The sequence below is a fragment of the Cydia amplana genome, chromosome Z (genome assembly GCF_948474715.1).
Source record: "Cydia amplana chromosome Z, ilCydAmpl1.1, whole genome shotgun sequence".
Taxonomy (NCBI): Eukaryota; Metazoa; Arthropoda; class Insecta; order Lepidoptera; family Tortricidae; genus Cydia; species Cydia amplana.
Window position 1 is genome coordinate 29,910,443 of NC_086096.1, and position 17,004 is coordinate 29,927,446.

Consider the following 17,004-nt stretch of genomic DNA (forward strand, 5'->3'; position numbering starts at 1 on the left):
TGGGCATTTTTTTCCCACCTTTTACCACTGGTAACTACTGGGAAAAATTATTCCCAGTAGTTACCACCAACTCGGTTTAGTGGTGGTTACCAAAATTTTGTTAGAGTTAAATACTAATAAAATTTAAAAAATTAATAAATAATTGTTAGTCAATTAGTGTTTTAGTAAACTGCCTTAAAAGTGACCAAAAATATTGAAACAGTTTAACCGGTACTAGTACAAAAATTATAATATATGTAAGAATAAATTGAATAATCCGTTTAGATTATTTTTCAAGTGATTTTATTAGGTAATTCAAACTCACTCTGTATTTATACTCTTACTATTTATACTGTTTTTATTAGTATTTAACTCTAACAAAATTTTTGTGGTAACTACTGGGAATAATTTTTCCCAGTAGTTACCAGTGGTAAAAGGTGGGAAAATAATTCCCAGTAGTTACCACTGGTAACAACTTGGTGGTAACTAGTGGGAATAACCCGACTAGCATTCCACATTGTCGGATTTATGGAATGAATATTAATGAATGGATGATGATTATGATCCTGAAATGACTCTCTATATTTAGAGCTTACGCGCATCTATGTATCTTTTAGAAAAAAATAGCCAGTGCATGTGTGCAAGTCAGCAACTAACTACATATTAGCTTAGCACCCCTGCATACAAATATGTATCCAGGGGTGAGGATCGGCAAAATTTAAACATATAAAGAGCGACTCACTACAAAATAATTTGAGAATCCCTGTGATATACTGTTGCACCTATGTCAAAAAACATACGCAGTGAGTCAATTTAAGAGTGAGAAGAACAAGAAAACCGATAAAGCCGCTCAAAACGTTGCCGTTTTACACCTGCCATATTGTACTTGATATGTAATGGGCTTATATACAGTACACTGACCTGGCTCTTGTCGGAGCACTCTAGCAGGCGGTCCTGCAGCAGGAACGCCGCCCCGTGTGAGATGAGCGCGTCACGCTCCATCTCTCCGAAGCGCACACCACCACCGCGCCGGCGCCCCTTCACCGGCTGCCGCGTCAGGCGGTCCACCGCGCCGGTCGTGCGGACCTACGTAAGGAACCATCAATGTTTGATAAAGACATCTGTACACCGGGTGCGTGTGCTTAGACGTGCGCGTGCGCTAAAATTAAGCACTACATAGAGTGATGTGTATATGTAGGTTTTTTTTGACAATTATCTAATCTATCTATCTAATCTAATACCTTTAAACGAGCAATTCTTGTTTATATATATATATATATATATATTTCGGGGATCTCGGAAACGGCTCTAACGATTTCGATGAAATTTGCTATATGGGGGTTTTTGGGGGCGAAAAATCGATCTAGTCTCTATCTTAGTCTTATCTCTGGGAAAACGAGCATTTTCGAGTTTTTTTATGTTTTCCGAGCGAAGCTCGGTCACCCAGATATTTATTCACTAACAAACATCAAGGTGCAGGTAATAACAGACATAATACGTCAATAATATCCGTTGCCACTTGTAACTTGTAGCAAAAATCGAAAAAATCGATCTTACCGTCTTACCTATAAGGTTCAAATTCTAGGCTCACCTGCCACTTGTCGGACACCATGTGCCTGAGCCGCTGGTAGTGTATGACGCCGAAGAAGATGTCGGCCTGCATCTCGCGGCCGTCGATGCCGCTGTACATGCGCTCGGTGCCGTAGTGGTTGTACCCGGCCGCCTCCAGCAGCTTGCCGAAGTATTCTATGGCTGTGTCCTTTTCGTTGAAACGGAACGGGGTCGCGTCGTGTACCTGGTTATTATTTGCCTTAGTTAATTGATATGTTACAATACTACATTTATGGGCAGTAGGATAAGTTGTCTCGCTCAAATTTCAAACCAGACGCAATTGATAAATCAACTCAATTTAAACACGAGTGAAGCAACTTTTGGGAACAAATGACTTTATTTTATTAAATATTTTGATTTGTGTTTTTTAAGTAACCGGCCTTCGCCACTAGAGGGCTTCGTCACTTTTTCTTTAATATATGACATCTATTTCAGTTTATGTACGAGTAGGGGTTGCACGACGGATCCGAAATGTATGGGAATATCCGCGGATCCGGATCCAGATCCGGATAATTCCATACATTTCGGATCCGGATTGCAAACCCTATGTACGAGTGAAGCAAAATTATATTAATGATAATATATTACATTCACAGTACAATGTGAAAGTGGATTGTTCCCTTCAGCTGTCAACAAAGCGATCCTTGTCGATGCAGTTGCAGGCATCCTTAGGCTACAGTGAGCGTCTACAATTAGGCCGCAAACAAATAAAATGTGGATAGTAAGTGTATGTGACCAAGAACACCCAATTGTAATCTGGCCCGGCCGGGTCCCTATTATCTGCGAATGTATCAAGCATCGTATCATGCAAAACAGTGTAGTCATTGGAGAAGCCTTCTGTAAAGTTCTTACGGAAGCAAAAATTCTGAGATGAGATTAGCAAAATAGTAGTTACATGTCCGTGCGCGCTCGCCGCCTTGCCCGCCATGCACTCGATCATCATGGCGATGGTCATACGAGAAGGGAAGCCGTGCGGGTTGAACAGGATGTCCGGGATGAGCCCCGACTCGGTGAAGGGCAGGTCCTCCGCCACCCACTTCTGCGAGCAGATGCCCTTCTGGCCGGCGCGGGACGCAAACTTGTCGCCGACCGTCGGGTTACGCTGAAAATAACGTAACTTACTGTTACTACATAGCAGCGGGGACGCGTCAAAAAAAACCGTAGCCAGTAAATTAGAATAACAACCGATTTCAATCTTAAATGGTTACTAATATTTCGATAGAAAACATAGGTAAAGGGCATAATATAAAATTTATGCATAAATACTCAAAGTCAAACCATAGGTCTTTTTCGAAGGTTTTTGGAAAATTTTGAATACAGTTTTTATGTTAAAATCGAGCTAATGGTTCCTAGTAACACCTTTAAATACAAAATTATTAAGTAATTAATATGAGGACTGCACGTAATATTAATTTATAATAAATAATGTACCTAGTGTAATATTGATAATTAAATGTAAATATAGTAATGTAATTTAAATATAGAATAGCAATTATTTATGACGTGTAAAATTGTATTTTATTAATAAATATTGAATTGAATTGAATTGAATATATATCTAATATAATGACTTAATATTGTGAGGCTGAGGTGATAATTATAATACCCAAGAAATTTCAATGATTCCCCGTCATAATCCAACATTTTAATAACATAAACAGACGGTCATGACGAAGATTTTTCAGTTTTATCTAAGAATGGAACCTCAAGGAGGAATTAGGATTTGTTGAATATACTACACGAGCAACTAGAGATAGTGAGGTATTTCTGCATTATTTTATGTTGCGATAGTAGTTCTGAACATGTAGGTTTAGTCAGTAGAGTTTAAGCTTGGCTGGCTATATCAGAGCTGCTTTACTAACACTTCAATGAGTATGTTACACCTAGCACGCTTTTGTAGTAGAATTATAACCAATATTATATAAAAAAATTAATTAGCATATTCAATTGCAACATTGAAAAATTATTCTAATAATTGAAAATGTGCTATTTTAATTACTGGTTTTAATGCGCGTATAAATTCAACGTGTAAAGCAATTAAATTTTAATGTTAATTAACCGATACTAACCAAATCGACTACACTAATTATTAGCTTGAAGTGAAGAAACAATCCTGTATTTGGTTCAGACACAGCAATTACGTTCACGTCTCTTCTACGGACATACTCAAGTTTAGGCTATACCGGCTACACTGATACTATTTTCTGATTGAATTTTTAGCTGCACACCTCCTTCCATGAAACCGAGGCACGACGTACTGGATCTTGTGATCATTGTATCAGGTATCCTCAACACACAGATTGTATTGTGTCACAGACAAGACATCCTCTAGACTGAGCATAGTAGCGCTACCCCCTCTGCCACAAATATACAGTAGTTTTACTCCATTTTCGAGTCAAAGTGTCTTTGTGTGACGTCCGTGTCTTTGAACGGACCAATCACGGCACGGGACTCGCTCACCTCGTCCCCCGCACCCCAGTATTTTTGGCAGCATCGGTTTTATGAAATAATAGGCTACATGACTAATTTTTTTTTATGGTATCAATCGGGTTTGTTTTTAGGATCAAATGTCTATATGGGACCCATTGCATTAAAGTAACACAAAAGTCAGAAATTGTAGTCAAAGTCCGACAGTCGCACTTCACTCGCGAAACGCCCTATACAGAACGGCCAGAGGCCGTGACGTCATCGCCCATCTTGTAGTATGGACAAAACAAGAAAATTGCGTTTTTGTCGGTGAAATATTGCGTTTATGTATATATGAAATGTAAGGAATCGAATACGGTACCCTTACTTTTATAGTTTTTGGAAGTTAAAAAAAAACTTAAATTTAGAAACTTTCAGGTCCTGTAATTTTGTAATTTTTCAATATTTTATTTTAATATCCACATTATTGTGATAAATTGCTCGTTTGCTATCTATTTTACTAGATTTTGTTATAAAATTCAACATGTGTCCTCATCCCTATTGCTCTAAACTCCGTCTAGAGGATTCCTAGTAGAGATGCCACGAATATTCGGCAACTATTCGGTATTCGGCCACTTTTCCGAATATTCGGTATTCGGCCGAATGTTGCCTACTATTCGGCCGAATACCGAATATCTGTTGCCCCTAACTAAAAAGAAAAATTACACAAGAAAATACCAAATATTTGGTATATTTCATATTTAAAAAGTATTATTGGAAAGTTGTTAAATACATAGGAAGACCCTTTTTTAAGCATTTGTTGATTATGAAATATTTTATTTTTATCATGGGTCTGATTTGATTGACTCTAACTACATACATTCGTTCTGTTTTACAAAAAATATATCTTAGCAAATGTTGTGCTTTGAAACGTTGGCGAACAGTTTTCATAATAATTGTGACTCCAATATTCGCATCTGATGCCGAATATTCGGTCGCCGAATATTCGGTATTCGGCCGAGAGAGTGGCCGAATATTCGGTATTCGACCAAAACCACTATTCGGGGCATCTCTAATTCCTAGTGTATGTATTGTGTACGCACCTGTATCCGCAGCATGATGCACGCCTTCTTGGGCGCGTTGGGGTTGAACTCGCCGCACAACCGCACGCTGTCCACGAACACTTCCTCCTTGCCGTGAAATCGCGACACCACGTACTGGCTCTTGTCGCCGTCGTAGTAGCTGTACACAAAGCATACATTTAGGGTATTCAATACAATAATAATTTATTTCAAATTACAAGGACTCATAATACATGGTAAAGATCGGTTTTCCTAGGATAGCGGTGCCGTCATATAGCGGCCGTCTCCATATTAAATAATACGGCTAAATATGGATGTCGTAGTATTTGTATGGAGACGGCCGCTATATGACGGCACCGCTATCGGAGGAAACCAAAGCTTTAGTAACATAATATTCACATTATCTTATCCTCTAGTATTCTTATATCTACGATGTCGGTTACTTACTTGACATGGCAATCTACAAAAGGACAATCACTATGGACTGTGGTACTTAAACAGTGTGTTTTAAATATTTCGATTAAGATCGGTTTTCCTAGGATAGCGGTGCCGTCATATTATAAGTATTATAGCGGCCGTCTCTATACTAAATAATACGGCTAAATATGGTTGTCGTAGTATTTGTATGGAGACGGCCGCTATATGACGGCACCGCTTTCGGAGGAAACCAAAGCTTTAGTGCAAAAGATTATGTAAACGATTTTCCACACTGCGTAAGCGTACTAATAAATAATTCAGCTAATGTAAAACATTCGTCATGTTTATTTGTTCCGTTCATCGAGGATTTTACACGTTCAAAAATGCAGTATTGTACCAAATTTTGGGGTTTTTGATAATTTTGATTGGCGTTATTCTTGATTTATTAGCAAAGGCTCCGAGGCGATTTGTAAAGATAATGATTCATTGTCAAACGCAGCTGCATGCTCGTGCCGCACCCCGAGCGCTAATGGCAATAGACGAGCCTGGATTTTCCGTGTTAGTTAGAACGAGTATGAAAAAAAACCGGCCAAGTGCGAGTCGGACTCGCGCACGGAGGGTTCCGCACCATCAACAAAAAATAGAGCAAAACAAGCAAAAAAACGGTCACCCATCCAAGTACTGACCCCGCCCGACGTTGTTTAACTTCGGTCAAAAATCACGTTTGTTGTATGGGAGCCCCACTTAAATCATTATTTTATTCTGTTTGTAGTATTTGTTGTTATAGCGGCAACAGAAATACATCATCTGTGAAAATTTCAACTGTCTAGCTATCACGGTTCGTGAGATACAGCCTGGTGACAGACGGACGGACGGACGGACGGACAGCGGAGTCTTAGTAATAGGGTCCCGTTTTTACCCTTTGGGTACGGAACCCTAAAAACGAAAGTAAATATCACAAGAATTCCCAAACGGACAATATTAGTTATCTAGTTAAGGTTAGGTATGCTAGGTATGTTTCGACCATGTTCCGTATCGTATACCGTAGAATCTACGGTATACAGAACATAGATGGATGGACGGACGGAACATAGCGTAGATGTGGAGACTGTTTGTGGAGACTGGTCTATTTAAGCTAACACGAGCTATTATATTTAGTAACTTTATTTTTGAGTATAATTACATTGACACACCTCATTCAGTTCTCGTATGATATTTTATTTTTACTATTATTTTCTTTAATTTAATGAATGTTTTAATTAGGTATACAGGATTTTGACTCTTGGAGACCCTATACATCTCTAAGGATAATTTGATTAACTACTATATATTGTAATCTTTTAGTTATGATGACACTTAGAGACATTTACATCTCTAAATAATTTTAGATTATAGTTTTTGTATCTTTGTTTTTTTTTTCAATACTATTGTTATTGCGTTTTCTTGTAATTCGACATTTAGAGGCTTTATACATCTCTATGTTAGTTTGATTTGATATTTACGGCTTAGTTGTATTTTATAATTATTGATGTGTTTTTTTTGCTGTATGTAAATTCCATATTGACGTGTAAAAGTGCCCTTGTGGCCTATTTGCTGAATAAATGTTGATATTTGATATTTGATGTCCAGTACATATGTTCACCTGTAAATAGGGTCGTCGGGCTGTATGCGCGCGCCGACGGGCGGCAGGCCGTCCGCGTCGAGGTGGGCGAGCAGCGCCGGCTTGGAGTCGTCGCGGCTGAAGTACGAGGCGCCGTTGGGCAGCTCCACCATCTCCGACTTGTACACCGTGCCGGCCGCGAACCCGCGCTCGTACGCAGACTTGTTGATAATCATCGCGTCCTCCATGTCGTAGCCCTGTCAATGCCAATCTTGTTGTATTTCACGTGTACCTTGCCTACTCATATTGTTGCTTATGAAATATATTCGCTACTCCCATAAACCTGTCAGTTGGCCCGCAGTATAACGATCCCGTACGAATTTTATTTGTTACTTATAAACGCGTGGATCATCCCGACCTTCAAAGTAGTACAGAATAACTCACTGGATGGTAGGTGCGAATTTGTAGGAAGGTAAAAGGTATTACGTCCGCGTATTTCTTTACATCCAAAAAATCCGAAATTATTGGGATTTTTACACGCGTAGAAGATGGATGTTCCGAATGTTGCAAATTCCTAATCAGAAAAGTAGGTCTTATATAGACATTATTTATTTCGCACTAAAAATATCTACTTGTTCCAATTCAATGTCACTATAATCTATATCTTACGCCTGGTACGACCTGAATTAGTATGTATCCAATGTGATACTGAACCATACCTGACGATACTTAAAGCGAGCAAGGGATTCAGGAAGTTACCGTGTAAGAAATAACGGCGACAATGGCGTTGGTGCCGCAGGGGTAGTCGTCGAGGCCGATGTTGTCGTAGTGCGTGGGGCGGAACAGCGGCGTGGCGGGCGTCTGCAGCCGGTACAGCTTGGTCTCCGCGTTCGTGGTCCACGTGTGGATCGGCGTACCCATCGTCTGTTTACCCATCTGGCACTGGTACATGTTTCTGTGGAGAACACAATATTTTACAATGCCATTTGTCCTAATATCTTGCACAATAGGGAATATTCCGCAAAACTCTGCGTAGAGGGTGCTACTAGCACAAACTGAGGACCTACCGCAAAACACAAAAATCGTAATTTAATTATCTGCCTCTCTATAACTCTCGCATATTCGAGCGTTAGAAAGGCAGAAACCGAAACTTCAATTAGAGAGTTAGACTCTCTGTAAACCGCCTTGATGCATCAAAATCATAGTGAAAAATTGTAAAAAATTGTTTAAGGCATAGTTTGTATAAGTTAATCTACCGTTTACAATACATGCTAGTGCTGTACTCTGCTGGGAGAACATTGCAGTAATACCCCTATCAAGCGTGTAAAATTCGACATGGTAGTATTTGAAGTCGTAAGAGGTTGTCATAGGTACCTAATATATTATATTTATTCGCGTTTCGTTGTGAAATGTATTATAGCATCTGCAATACAAAACTATACAAAATGTAACAAATATACAGCGCTATACAGGCGGCGCTATACAGGTATTTTTGTCCGCTCTGTCATGATTAGAAATATAAAGTAAAAGATAACGTGTAGGAAGCCTTACCGTGGCGACTGGTTGCAGTCGGGCATGGGCACCAACTGGGCCAGGTTGCTCATGAAAGCCGATTTCGAGAGCTCCATGTGTGTGGTTTTACCTACAAAAGAAGGATCACATCGAGAGATCTTGTTTTCAATTTCGTATTTACGTCATGGAATGGTTCTACTACTAGAACATGTTTAAATTAAGTCGTTTTGAATTCAGAAAAGGTTAACATCTTTAAAGTTGTTACAGTGAAAAATTAACAAAGAGACCTTGCCGGATTAAACAATAAAAAGAAAATTGTATGTCAATAGATAACATGACGTAGCACCATCATACATGAGTTTCCTTGCAACACCCGTACTAAAAATGCTGCCGTAATTACCCTTGTAGATCTCGTGTTGGGAAACGGCGATGTCGAGGTAGAGTTGCTCCATGGTGCCGATCAGCTCCAGCTGCCCCGTGGCCAGGTTGATGACGGGCCGCATCATGCGCGCCTCCGTTGTCATCAGAAATACTCCCGGATACTGCCCGTTATTCTATAAATTAAGACATTTTAATAATAGTACTACTATTTATGCGGTATTTTTGTACCCATGGTGAAAAATAAGAACTAGTAATTAGTAATTTTCCCAAAACCCTTATTGTGACATATTTTGTCTTTGGTCCTAATGTAATAAATGTGTATAGGAGAATAGTGTGTCACGGTATATGGCACAACTTAGCACACAGTTAGTGTAAAAACATAGTTTTAATAACAATTAAACTCATTAAAAGAGACCTAAATTTCTTTTGTGTTTCAATTTAGATGTATTGTGTGACTTGTTGGTGGATGACCGAAAGAAATATAATTAGGTTTATGAATACACAATACAGAACAACAAATCTTATATTATACCTATTGCAAATCTAACTTTCAATACTAAAATAGAAATAAGCGAAACACACATTAGTTTCCAGATGATGTTATGGTTAAAAAACCGGCCAAGTGCGAGTCGGACTCGCGCACGGAGGGTTCCGCACCATCAACAAAAAATGGAGCAAAACAAGCAAAAAAACGGTCACCCATCCAAGTACTGACCCCGCCCGACGTTGCTTAACTTCGGCCAAAAATCACGTTTGTTGTATGGGAGCCCCACTTAAATCTTTATTTTATTCTGTTTTTAGTATTTGTTGTTATAGCGGCAACAGAAATACATCATCTGTGAAAATTTCAACTGTCTAGCTGCCACGGTTCGTGAGATACAGCCTGGTGACAAACGGACGGACGGACGGACAGCGGAGTCTTAGTAATAGGGTCCCGTTTTTACCTTTTGGGTACGGAACCCTAAAAATCGATCTATTGCCCTAATAGTAGAACAATAAGTAGTACGGCCACCTGTTTCTTTGGTATGACGACGATCTCGGTGCTAATGGGCACCTCGTCGCCCTTGATCTTGAGCGTGCGCAAGTAGGTGGTGGACTTGTGAACCGTGTCCTCGGCGAAGTAGCCCACCAGCCGCCCGTCCACGAACACGGGGTACTTGTACTCGTCGGTGGAAAGGGGCGTGTGGGATATGGTGCTGGTTGGCTCCATTCCTGTGCATACACGCGCGTTAACAACTTAATAGTGAAAACTATAAAGGTCAGTTAAAAGATTAATGTCGAAATGTCACTCTGTTTTAAATGAATACTTAATACTTAAATTATACTTGGAGACCGGGGCTGCTGATTAGTGTTTAACCGGAGACCGAGGCCTAACTGTGACTATGCCCACCAAATTAGTTTTTAACAGATCAGGGTTTGAACTTACCACATTTCTCTAGGACAGAAGGAAGTTGTTCGACTTTCTTGGTATCTGCATTTTGTGTCACCTATAATATTTGAAATAAAAAAATGTTTATACTATTATTCGTAATCACGAAGGGAGAAAGTAAGTTAAATAGATAATGCTTAAAGCGTATCGTGTTTTGGCGGCTTTGCGTTTCAGTAATATCTACACGAATGCAATCACTGTCCATAAACGAGGTAAATCAATACGATTTATACTTTAACTAACAATGTTCATTGTTCAATACTTGGAGTTCTTATTTTGTAAATTAAAAATAATAGGTAGTAATATTATAATGATAATGATAAGTAATGATGAGTAATGACTTTAAACGAGCAATTCTTGTTTATTGCAACTTGAAAAATCGATCTAGCTAGGTCTTATCTCTGGGAAAACGCGCATTTTCGAGTTTTTTTATGTTTTCCGAGCGAAGCTCGGTCACCCAGACATTCTGAATTAAATGGTTTCGAAATGCATCAGAACTTCAAATATATTGCAGTGGCGCGGATTCCATAGAACTCGCATTTCACTCCATAGTTTAGTATTTTTACCGTTAAGGCTCAAGGAGTTTGACATCCTGCCTGGTATGGGGGGGGGGTCAGAGTTTAATATTCAGTATAAGGTAACCTGCGCGGACATGGTGAGGTGGTTGAGCAGGCCGCAGGGCGCGCCGTCGGGCGTGTGCACGGGGCACACGAAGCCCCACGCGTCCGGCAGCAGCTGCCGCGCCTCCGTCGTGCGCATCTCCATGAAGAATGAGCCACGGTGGATGGCCCTGTCATCACAAATAGATATACTGGATCAACCAAATCTTGTCTGTAGTAAAAGGCGGCAAATTTGAAAAATCGCGGGTTAGCAACACTGTGTTCGAATAATTCCAAAATCGCGTGTCATCTGTGTGTTATCTGTGGAATGTGGATCGTGAATGACAGCCATCATCTTATTGTTTACATTCTGAATCGTTTCTATTTCAAGAGAAATTTCTGCTGTCACCATTAAATACCAAGATTATGCATGACCTCAAGCAATGCTAAGGAGCCTACAATGTACAATCATGCTCGTTGACGGTAAACATTACTAAAATTTGAGGTTATGATAATTCACTCGAACTGACGTATGAAGGGCGGAAAATAAACACGTTTTGGTTCGATGTACATTGCTGCTTTTCTTAGCGCAATTCTGCTCTTTGAGTGTTACATGGTGTTACCCTACTTTAATTTGCAGTACATTGCTACTGATAAGATTTGCTTGACGCACTATAGTAAACATTACGGAATATGGAATTATACTGCAGCGGACCAAGGAAAAGGTGAAAGAACTGTGAGCGGACTGAGTTAATTCCATTCAGGGTGGGGTGCAGCTAAGCCTTTTGTATGAAATACTAATACTAGTTCAAACTCTTGGGCGAATGACCGAATTAATCTGACATATGTAGGCGGGTCAAAAAGTCGTGGGTTCAAGCCTCGCTTGTGCCAAAAGAGCAAAATAATCATTAAAAAAAATGGCCTTAAAATGTGGTCAGGATTATAACCACGCACAGGCGAGAGGTTAAGTGGTTTTGTTTCTATAAACTAAAGGTATACAATACAAAATCGTAGGAATGAATTTCCAGAAAATATTTATATAATTTTAATAAATTAATATGTAAAAAGTGCCCATAACAAATAAAAAAAAAAAGTTATATTGTGTAAAATTATTAAGTTATACGCTGCAAAATGTATGTAGCACAAGCACTCGGTTATTTTATTTATGCACCCTTTGTTCCTTAACGAAAAAGTCGCCATGTGAAGACAACAAAAAAAAATCAACCAAATTGAAAGAATTTCAGGCTTTGGATAAGACATGACATGACAAGACAAAATGGCGTATCATTTCCATGAATACAAGCTGTTCTCAAAGGCTCAGGTACTGACTTGAAGTGCGACATGTATCTCATGCGGTTGATGTTCTCGGCCACGATGGTGAGCCCCTTGTACTGCGGCAGCGACACGTGGTTGGAGGGCGCGTTGCCGGTCGCCAGGAACGTCTCCATGCGCTGCTCGAGGGTACCCACCGACCGCATTATCATGTTCAAGTCTTTCTGTTTGTAAACAACAACACTCAATTAGTCTTACATAATACTTGACTATTTACGGCAGTAACAATCGTATTCTAAATAGTGTAGCTGACACGTTTGACTGTCCCATAATATTTGGTTTAGTCAAGCTAGTCAAAACAAATAGAACTTAATTTAGTAAATAAGCATTTACTGTCATTATGATATAAATTAATTGATGTACTTACTATAAAAGTTAGGAGTTTTTAAATAATTGTAAGGTATTTGTTTTTCGCTCCTAACTCTTTTAACAATTAAGAAAACGAAGAGGCATAGCTATAGTTAATAAACATCTAATTTTATAAAAATATTTTCCATAATGTCAATACCCACAGAACAAAATAAGGACTATATTTGTATGGAGAACCGCTCGTCCCCTTTTCTAATAATGCATATAATTCATTATTCATTATGTGTAATTGACTAATTGTGCAAAACAAATAATATATAGCATACCGCATTGAGTGTTAGGGGATTCCCTGAAGTCAAGCGCTTGGAGATGTTGGAGCGCAAGGCGATCTGTATCATCTCCAGGCGCTCCTTCAGCACCTGCAGGTACAGGTGCCCGCCCAGCAGCAGCTCCTGGCACATCACTGCGTCAGCGCCCTCCACCTGCAACACACGTATATGGTTTACATGGATCGCTTGCCACTGGAGCATAGCCAGAGAATCTTATGTCTTTTCTTACGCTAGTATTATTAGGCAAAAAAGGGGGCTGAATTTAATACAGCTTTTCTATTCTACCACTACTGACAAAATCGGGTTGCCAGAATATAGTATACCGCTACCTACATACGAGTACTTGATTTTATTAATGCCAAACAACTCCCGGTTTGAAATACTAAGGAGTCGGTTTAAGTGGTCAGGTTGTGCGGCTGACGTTGCAAAACTTGTCGACAAAAGTATATGAACATTACAGGCATGCGACTGCAACAAGATTTTAATAATACTATCTTTGAAAAAATTGGTTTGCACATGTTGGTTGGCAACATACATTTCATCATACTTGCTCCTAATACAATTCCTAGAAGTGTATAATTCGTTCTGAGTAGCATCTTGGTCGTAGGTTTTTGATTAATAACTCTAATTTCTATTCTACTTTTCACCAAATTACCTTACATTTAATACATTTGTTCTGCACAGGAAACATCTGCAAACAGGCGCCACAGGCTTACCTTACATTTGTTCTGCACGACATCATAGAGTTTGAAGGTCGCGACCTTGTCGTCGAAGGCCCACGGTACCTATTAATATTTACATTTGCGTCTAATTTCTACAAATCAGTGGGTATACTGCTTTCACATACGAGGGGTATTCAAAATATTCTCGGTATGAGAATGAAAACAAACAAGTACGAAAAGTTTGATATTTTTATTTTTCAATATACTCCCCCCCTATGTTCATGCACTTAAAAGATCGATCAATTATTTTTTTTAATCCCTCGTAAAAATATTTTTTATCTTTCGTGTAAAAATGCTCCTCCACTGCCGCCTTCAATGCTTCATCGTCAGAAAATTTATTTCCACGCAGATCCTTTTTAAGATTGGGGAGCAAAAAGAAGTCGCTGGGGGCTAAGTCCGGACTATACGGTGGGTGAGTAACAGTTTTAAACCCACGTTCAACAATAGCTGCCTTGGCAATATGAGCAGTATGGACGGGGGCGTTGTCATGCAGAAGCAGAATACCTTTGGTTAACTTTCCTCGCCTCTTTTCGTTAATTACATCCTTTAATTGACGTAGAATGTTAGCGTAGTACTGTCCTGTGATATTTACACCTTTTTCTTTATAATCGATTAGTAATACTCCTTCACAATCCCAAAATATCGTGGCCATGACCTTGCCAGCTGAAGGGATGACCTTCAACTTCTTGGGATGAGCTGAACCCTTAATGTGCCACTGCATGGACTCTTGTTTACTCTCTGGGTCATAATGATGAACCCAGGTTTCATCTCCAGTAACTATTCTTTGCAGCACCTCATCAGGATTTTCACCGCACAGGTCAATAAAATCGGAACAACAAGCTACACGCATGTCTTTTTGAAGCCGAGTCAGCATTCGCGGAACCCATCTTGCACTTACTTTTGACATATTAAGATGGTCATGTATAATATCATGTACGGTACCAATAGAGAGATTGGTTACTTGTGCTATAGATTTTACCTTCACTCGACCATCTTCCAATATAAGTTTTTCCACTTTATCAATATTTTCTTGTGAAGTAGCTACTACAGGCCGGCCAGGTCTAGGGTCATCTTCAATACTCTCCCTTCCGCGTTTAAACTCGCTTGACCACTTTTGAATGGTAGATAAAGAAGGAGCAGACTCACGGTAAACACAATCCATTTCCTCTTTTATGGTTTTTTGATTTTTACCCTGTTTTGTCAAGAATTTTATCACGCATCGATGTTCTAATTTAGTTAACATTGTCAATTCGCACAGGATGTTCATGTTTGTTCAGCAATTGCAGAAAAACAAAAGACTATCTCGGTTCGAATTATACTTTTTTTTAATGTCAATGAATAAACCTTAGCGGCCAGTAACGAAAGAAATTTTAGAAGAGGTCGTAAGATATCAATACCGAGAATATTTTGAACGCCCCTCGTACCTTGCATTTGTTCTGCACGACATCATAGAGCTTGTGCGTCATGTAGACGAGGGCATTGAACTTGTCCTTGTTGTCGTGCAGGTGTATGAGCAGACAGCGCTGCAGCAGAAAGGCGGCGGCCTCGTCGTCGGAGGCCCAGGGCGGCACGCCGATGAGCCGCGGCCGGAACATGCGGCCGAGGTACGCGCGGCACTCGGCGCTCGTGTGCAGACCCTCTTCGTGCAACTCACGCAGCATGTTTTGAATGCAACTATACATTAATACGGGTTATAAAGTTTGAAAAATAGCACATAGTTGTTATTTTAGACTAGACCAAATATTACTAATCACTTTGAAAATAAAAGAACGAAACAAGAAACCAAACAAAAGTTCGTGAAGCGTCTATCATTATATTATTGAGTTAATTAATATTGAGTTCGTATGTATGAAACATTTTTCAAATTCCTGCTAAATCGTTACGTCGTTTCGTTATAGCGCATTTGATATTTTTTTATGAATGGTATCAGTTGATCAGGTTTGTTTTGAGGATCTTTATTTAGAAATATCTTTATTTTATTTAACCAACTTTACATAGACAGTTAAACCAAACATGCAAGTTATGGGTTACAAACTTATGTACTTAAAACTAATTATAATATGCTTATCACTAATATTAATTAATATTAATAGTTGTGGGCGTAGATATTGGCTAGGAATTTCGGTTCTGTTTGTGAGAATATATCAAGAGTGGGATTATGTAAAATAATGTTATTAATATGGTTAAGTGCGACATATAGAGGACTAGTGACTAGTGTCATTGTGCTGTCTTGGGAATTACGAACAGAGGTGAACTGCGTGGTCTGAGAGTGGTTCTAACAAATGGTGATGGTACCTTAAAATTAACATATTCCGGTATTTCTAGTAGCAATGTGTGTGTATGGGACCCACTGTCTTAAAGCAATACAAGTCACAAATGATGGTCAAAGTCTGGCACCCGCTCATTACTGACGAAACGCTTCATAGAAAATGGCAATACATCGTGACGTCAGCATGTAACGTTAGATTAGAAGCCATTTCAATGTATGCTATACAATATTTTTTAAATAAAATGTAAGGAATCGAATGGTATCATTATTTTTTTTCTATTTGGAAGTACCAAATTTTTTTTTAAACTATAAGGCCTTGTATTTTTTAAATTTCCAATGTATTATGATAAATTGCTCATTTTCTATGTATTTAACTAGATTTAGTTATAAAATTCAACATGTGTCAAATACCCTATAGATAAAATAATGGCAGGCATTTTTGACACGGTCTGGATCATGTTAGAGGTCTTTGGTTGAGTATCCGAAACATTTCGTGATATTTTATCGCCTTAAGTTTTAGAATAAACACACAGACAAAAGACATACATAGAAATAACATAATGAAAAATAAAGTGTCACGAAATGGCCCTATCTCAGCATGTTGCTGGCGACTTCCAGCGCTGATCTTCCGATGAAACCATCAAGTGAGAAATAATCACGGAAGGTAACAGACAAAAAAAAAAGAAACAAAGGAAAGAAACATAAAATAAGCCGAAAAATAAAATTACACACAGTTTACACAACTAATACAAAAAAACCGGCCAAGTGCGAGTCGGACTCGCGCACGGAGGGTTCCGCACCATCAACAAAAAATGGAGCAAAACAAGCAAAAAAACGGTCACCCATCCAAGTACTGACCCCGCCCGACGTTGCTTAACTTCGGTCAAAAATCACGTTTGTTGTATGGGAGCCCCACTTAAATCTTTATTTTATTCTGTTTTTAGTATTTGTTGTTATAGCGGCAACAGAAATACATCATCTGTGAAAATTTCAACTGTCTAGCAATCACGGTTCGTGAGATACAGCC

General features: G+C 39.1%; 1 protein-coding gene across 1 annotated transcript in view; it reads right to left on the reverse strand.

The window, feature by feature from the left end:
* The window catches only part of LOC134661491 (DNA-directed RNA polymerase I subunit RPA2), a 29,812-nt gene that overhangs the window by 8,363 nt on the left and 4,445 nt on the right, over nt 1–17,004 (reverse strand). Inside the window, exons 6-19 of the mRNA XM_063517599.1 lie at nt 15,133–15,382; nt 12,984–13,139; nt 12,346–12,512; nt 11,060–11,207; nt 10,415–10,475; nt 10,001–10,200; nt 9,008–9,161; nt 8,647–8,737; nt 7,855–8,050; nt 7,138–7,352; nt 5,100–5,238; nt 2,486–2,692; nt 1,571–1,774; nt 901–1,065 (exon numbers count right to left, since the gene is read on the reverse strand). Coding sequence (XP_063373669.1) covers nt 901–1,065; nt 1,571–1,774; nt 2,486–2,692; nt 5,100–5,238; nt 7,138–7,352; nt 7,855–8,050; nt 8,647–8,737; nt 9,008–9,161; nt 10,001–10,200; nt 10,415–10,475; nt 11,060–11,207; nt 12,346–12,512; nt 12,984–13,139; nt 15,133–15,382 — 2,353 coding nt within the window. The remainder of the gene's footprint in view (nt 1–900; nt 1,066–1,570; nt 1,775–2,485; nt 2,693–5,099; nt 5,239–7,137; nt 7,353–7,854; nt 8,051–8,646; nt 8,738–9,007; nt 9,162–10,000; nt 10,201–10,414; nt 10,476–11,059; nt 11,208–12,345; nt 12,513–12,983; nt 13,140–15,132; nt 15,383–17,004) is intronic.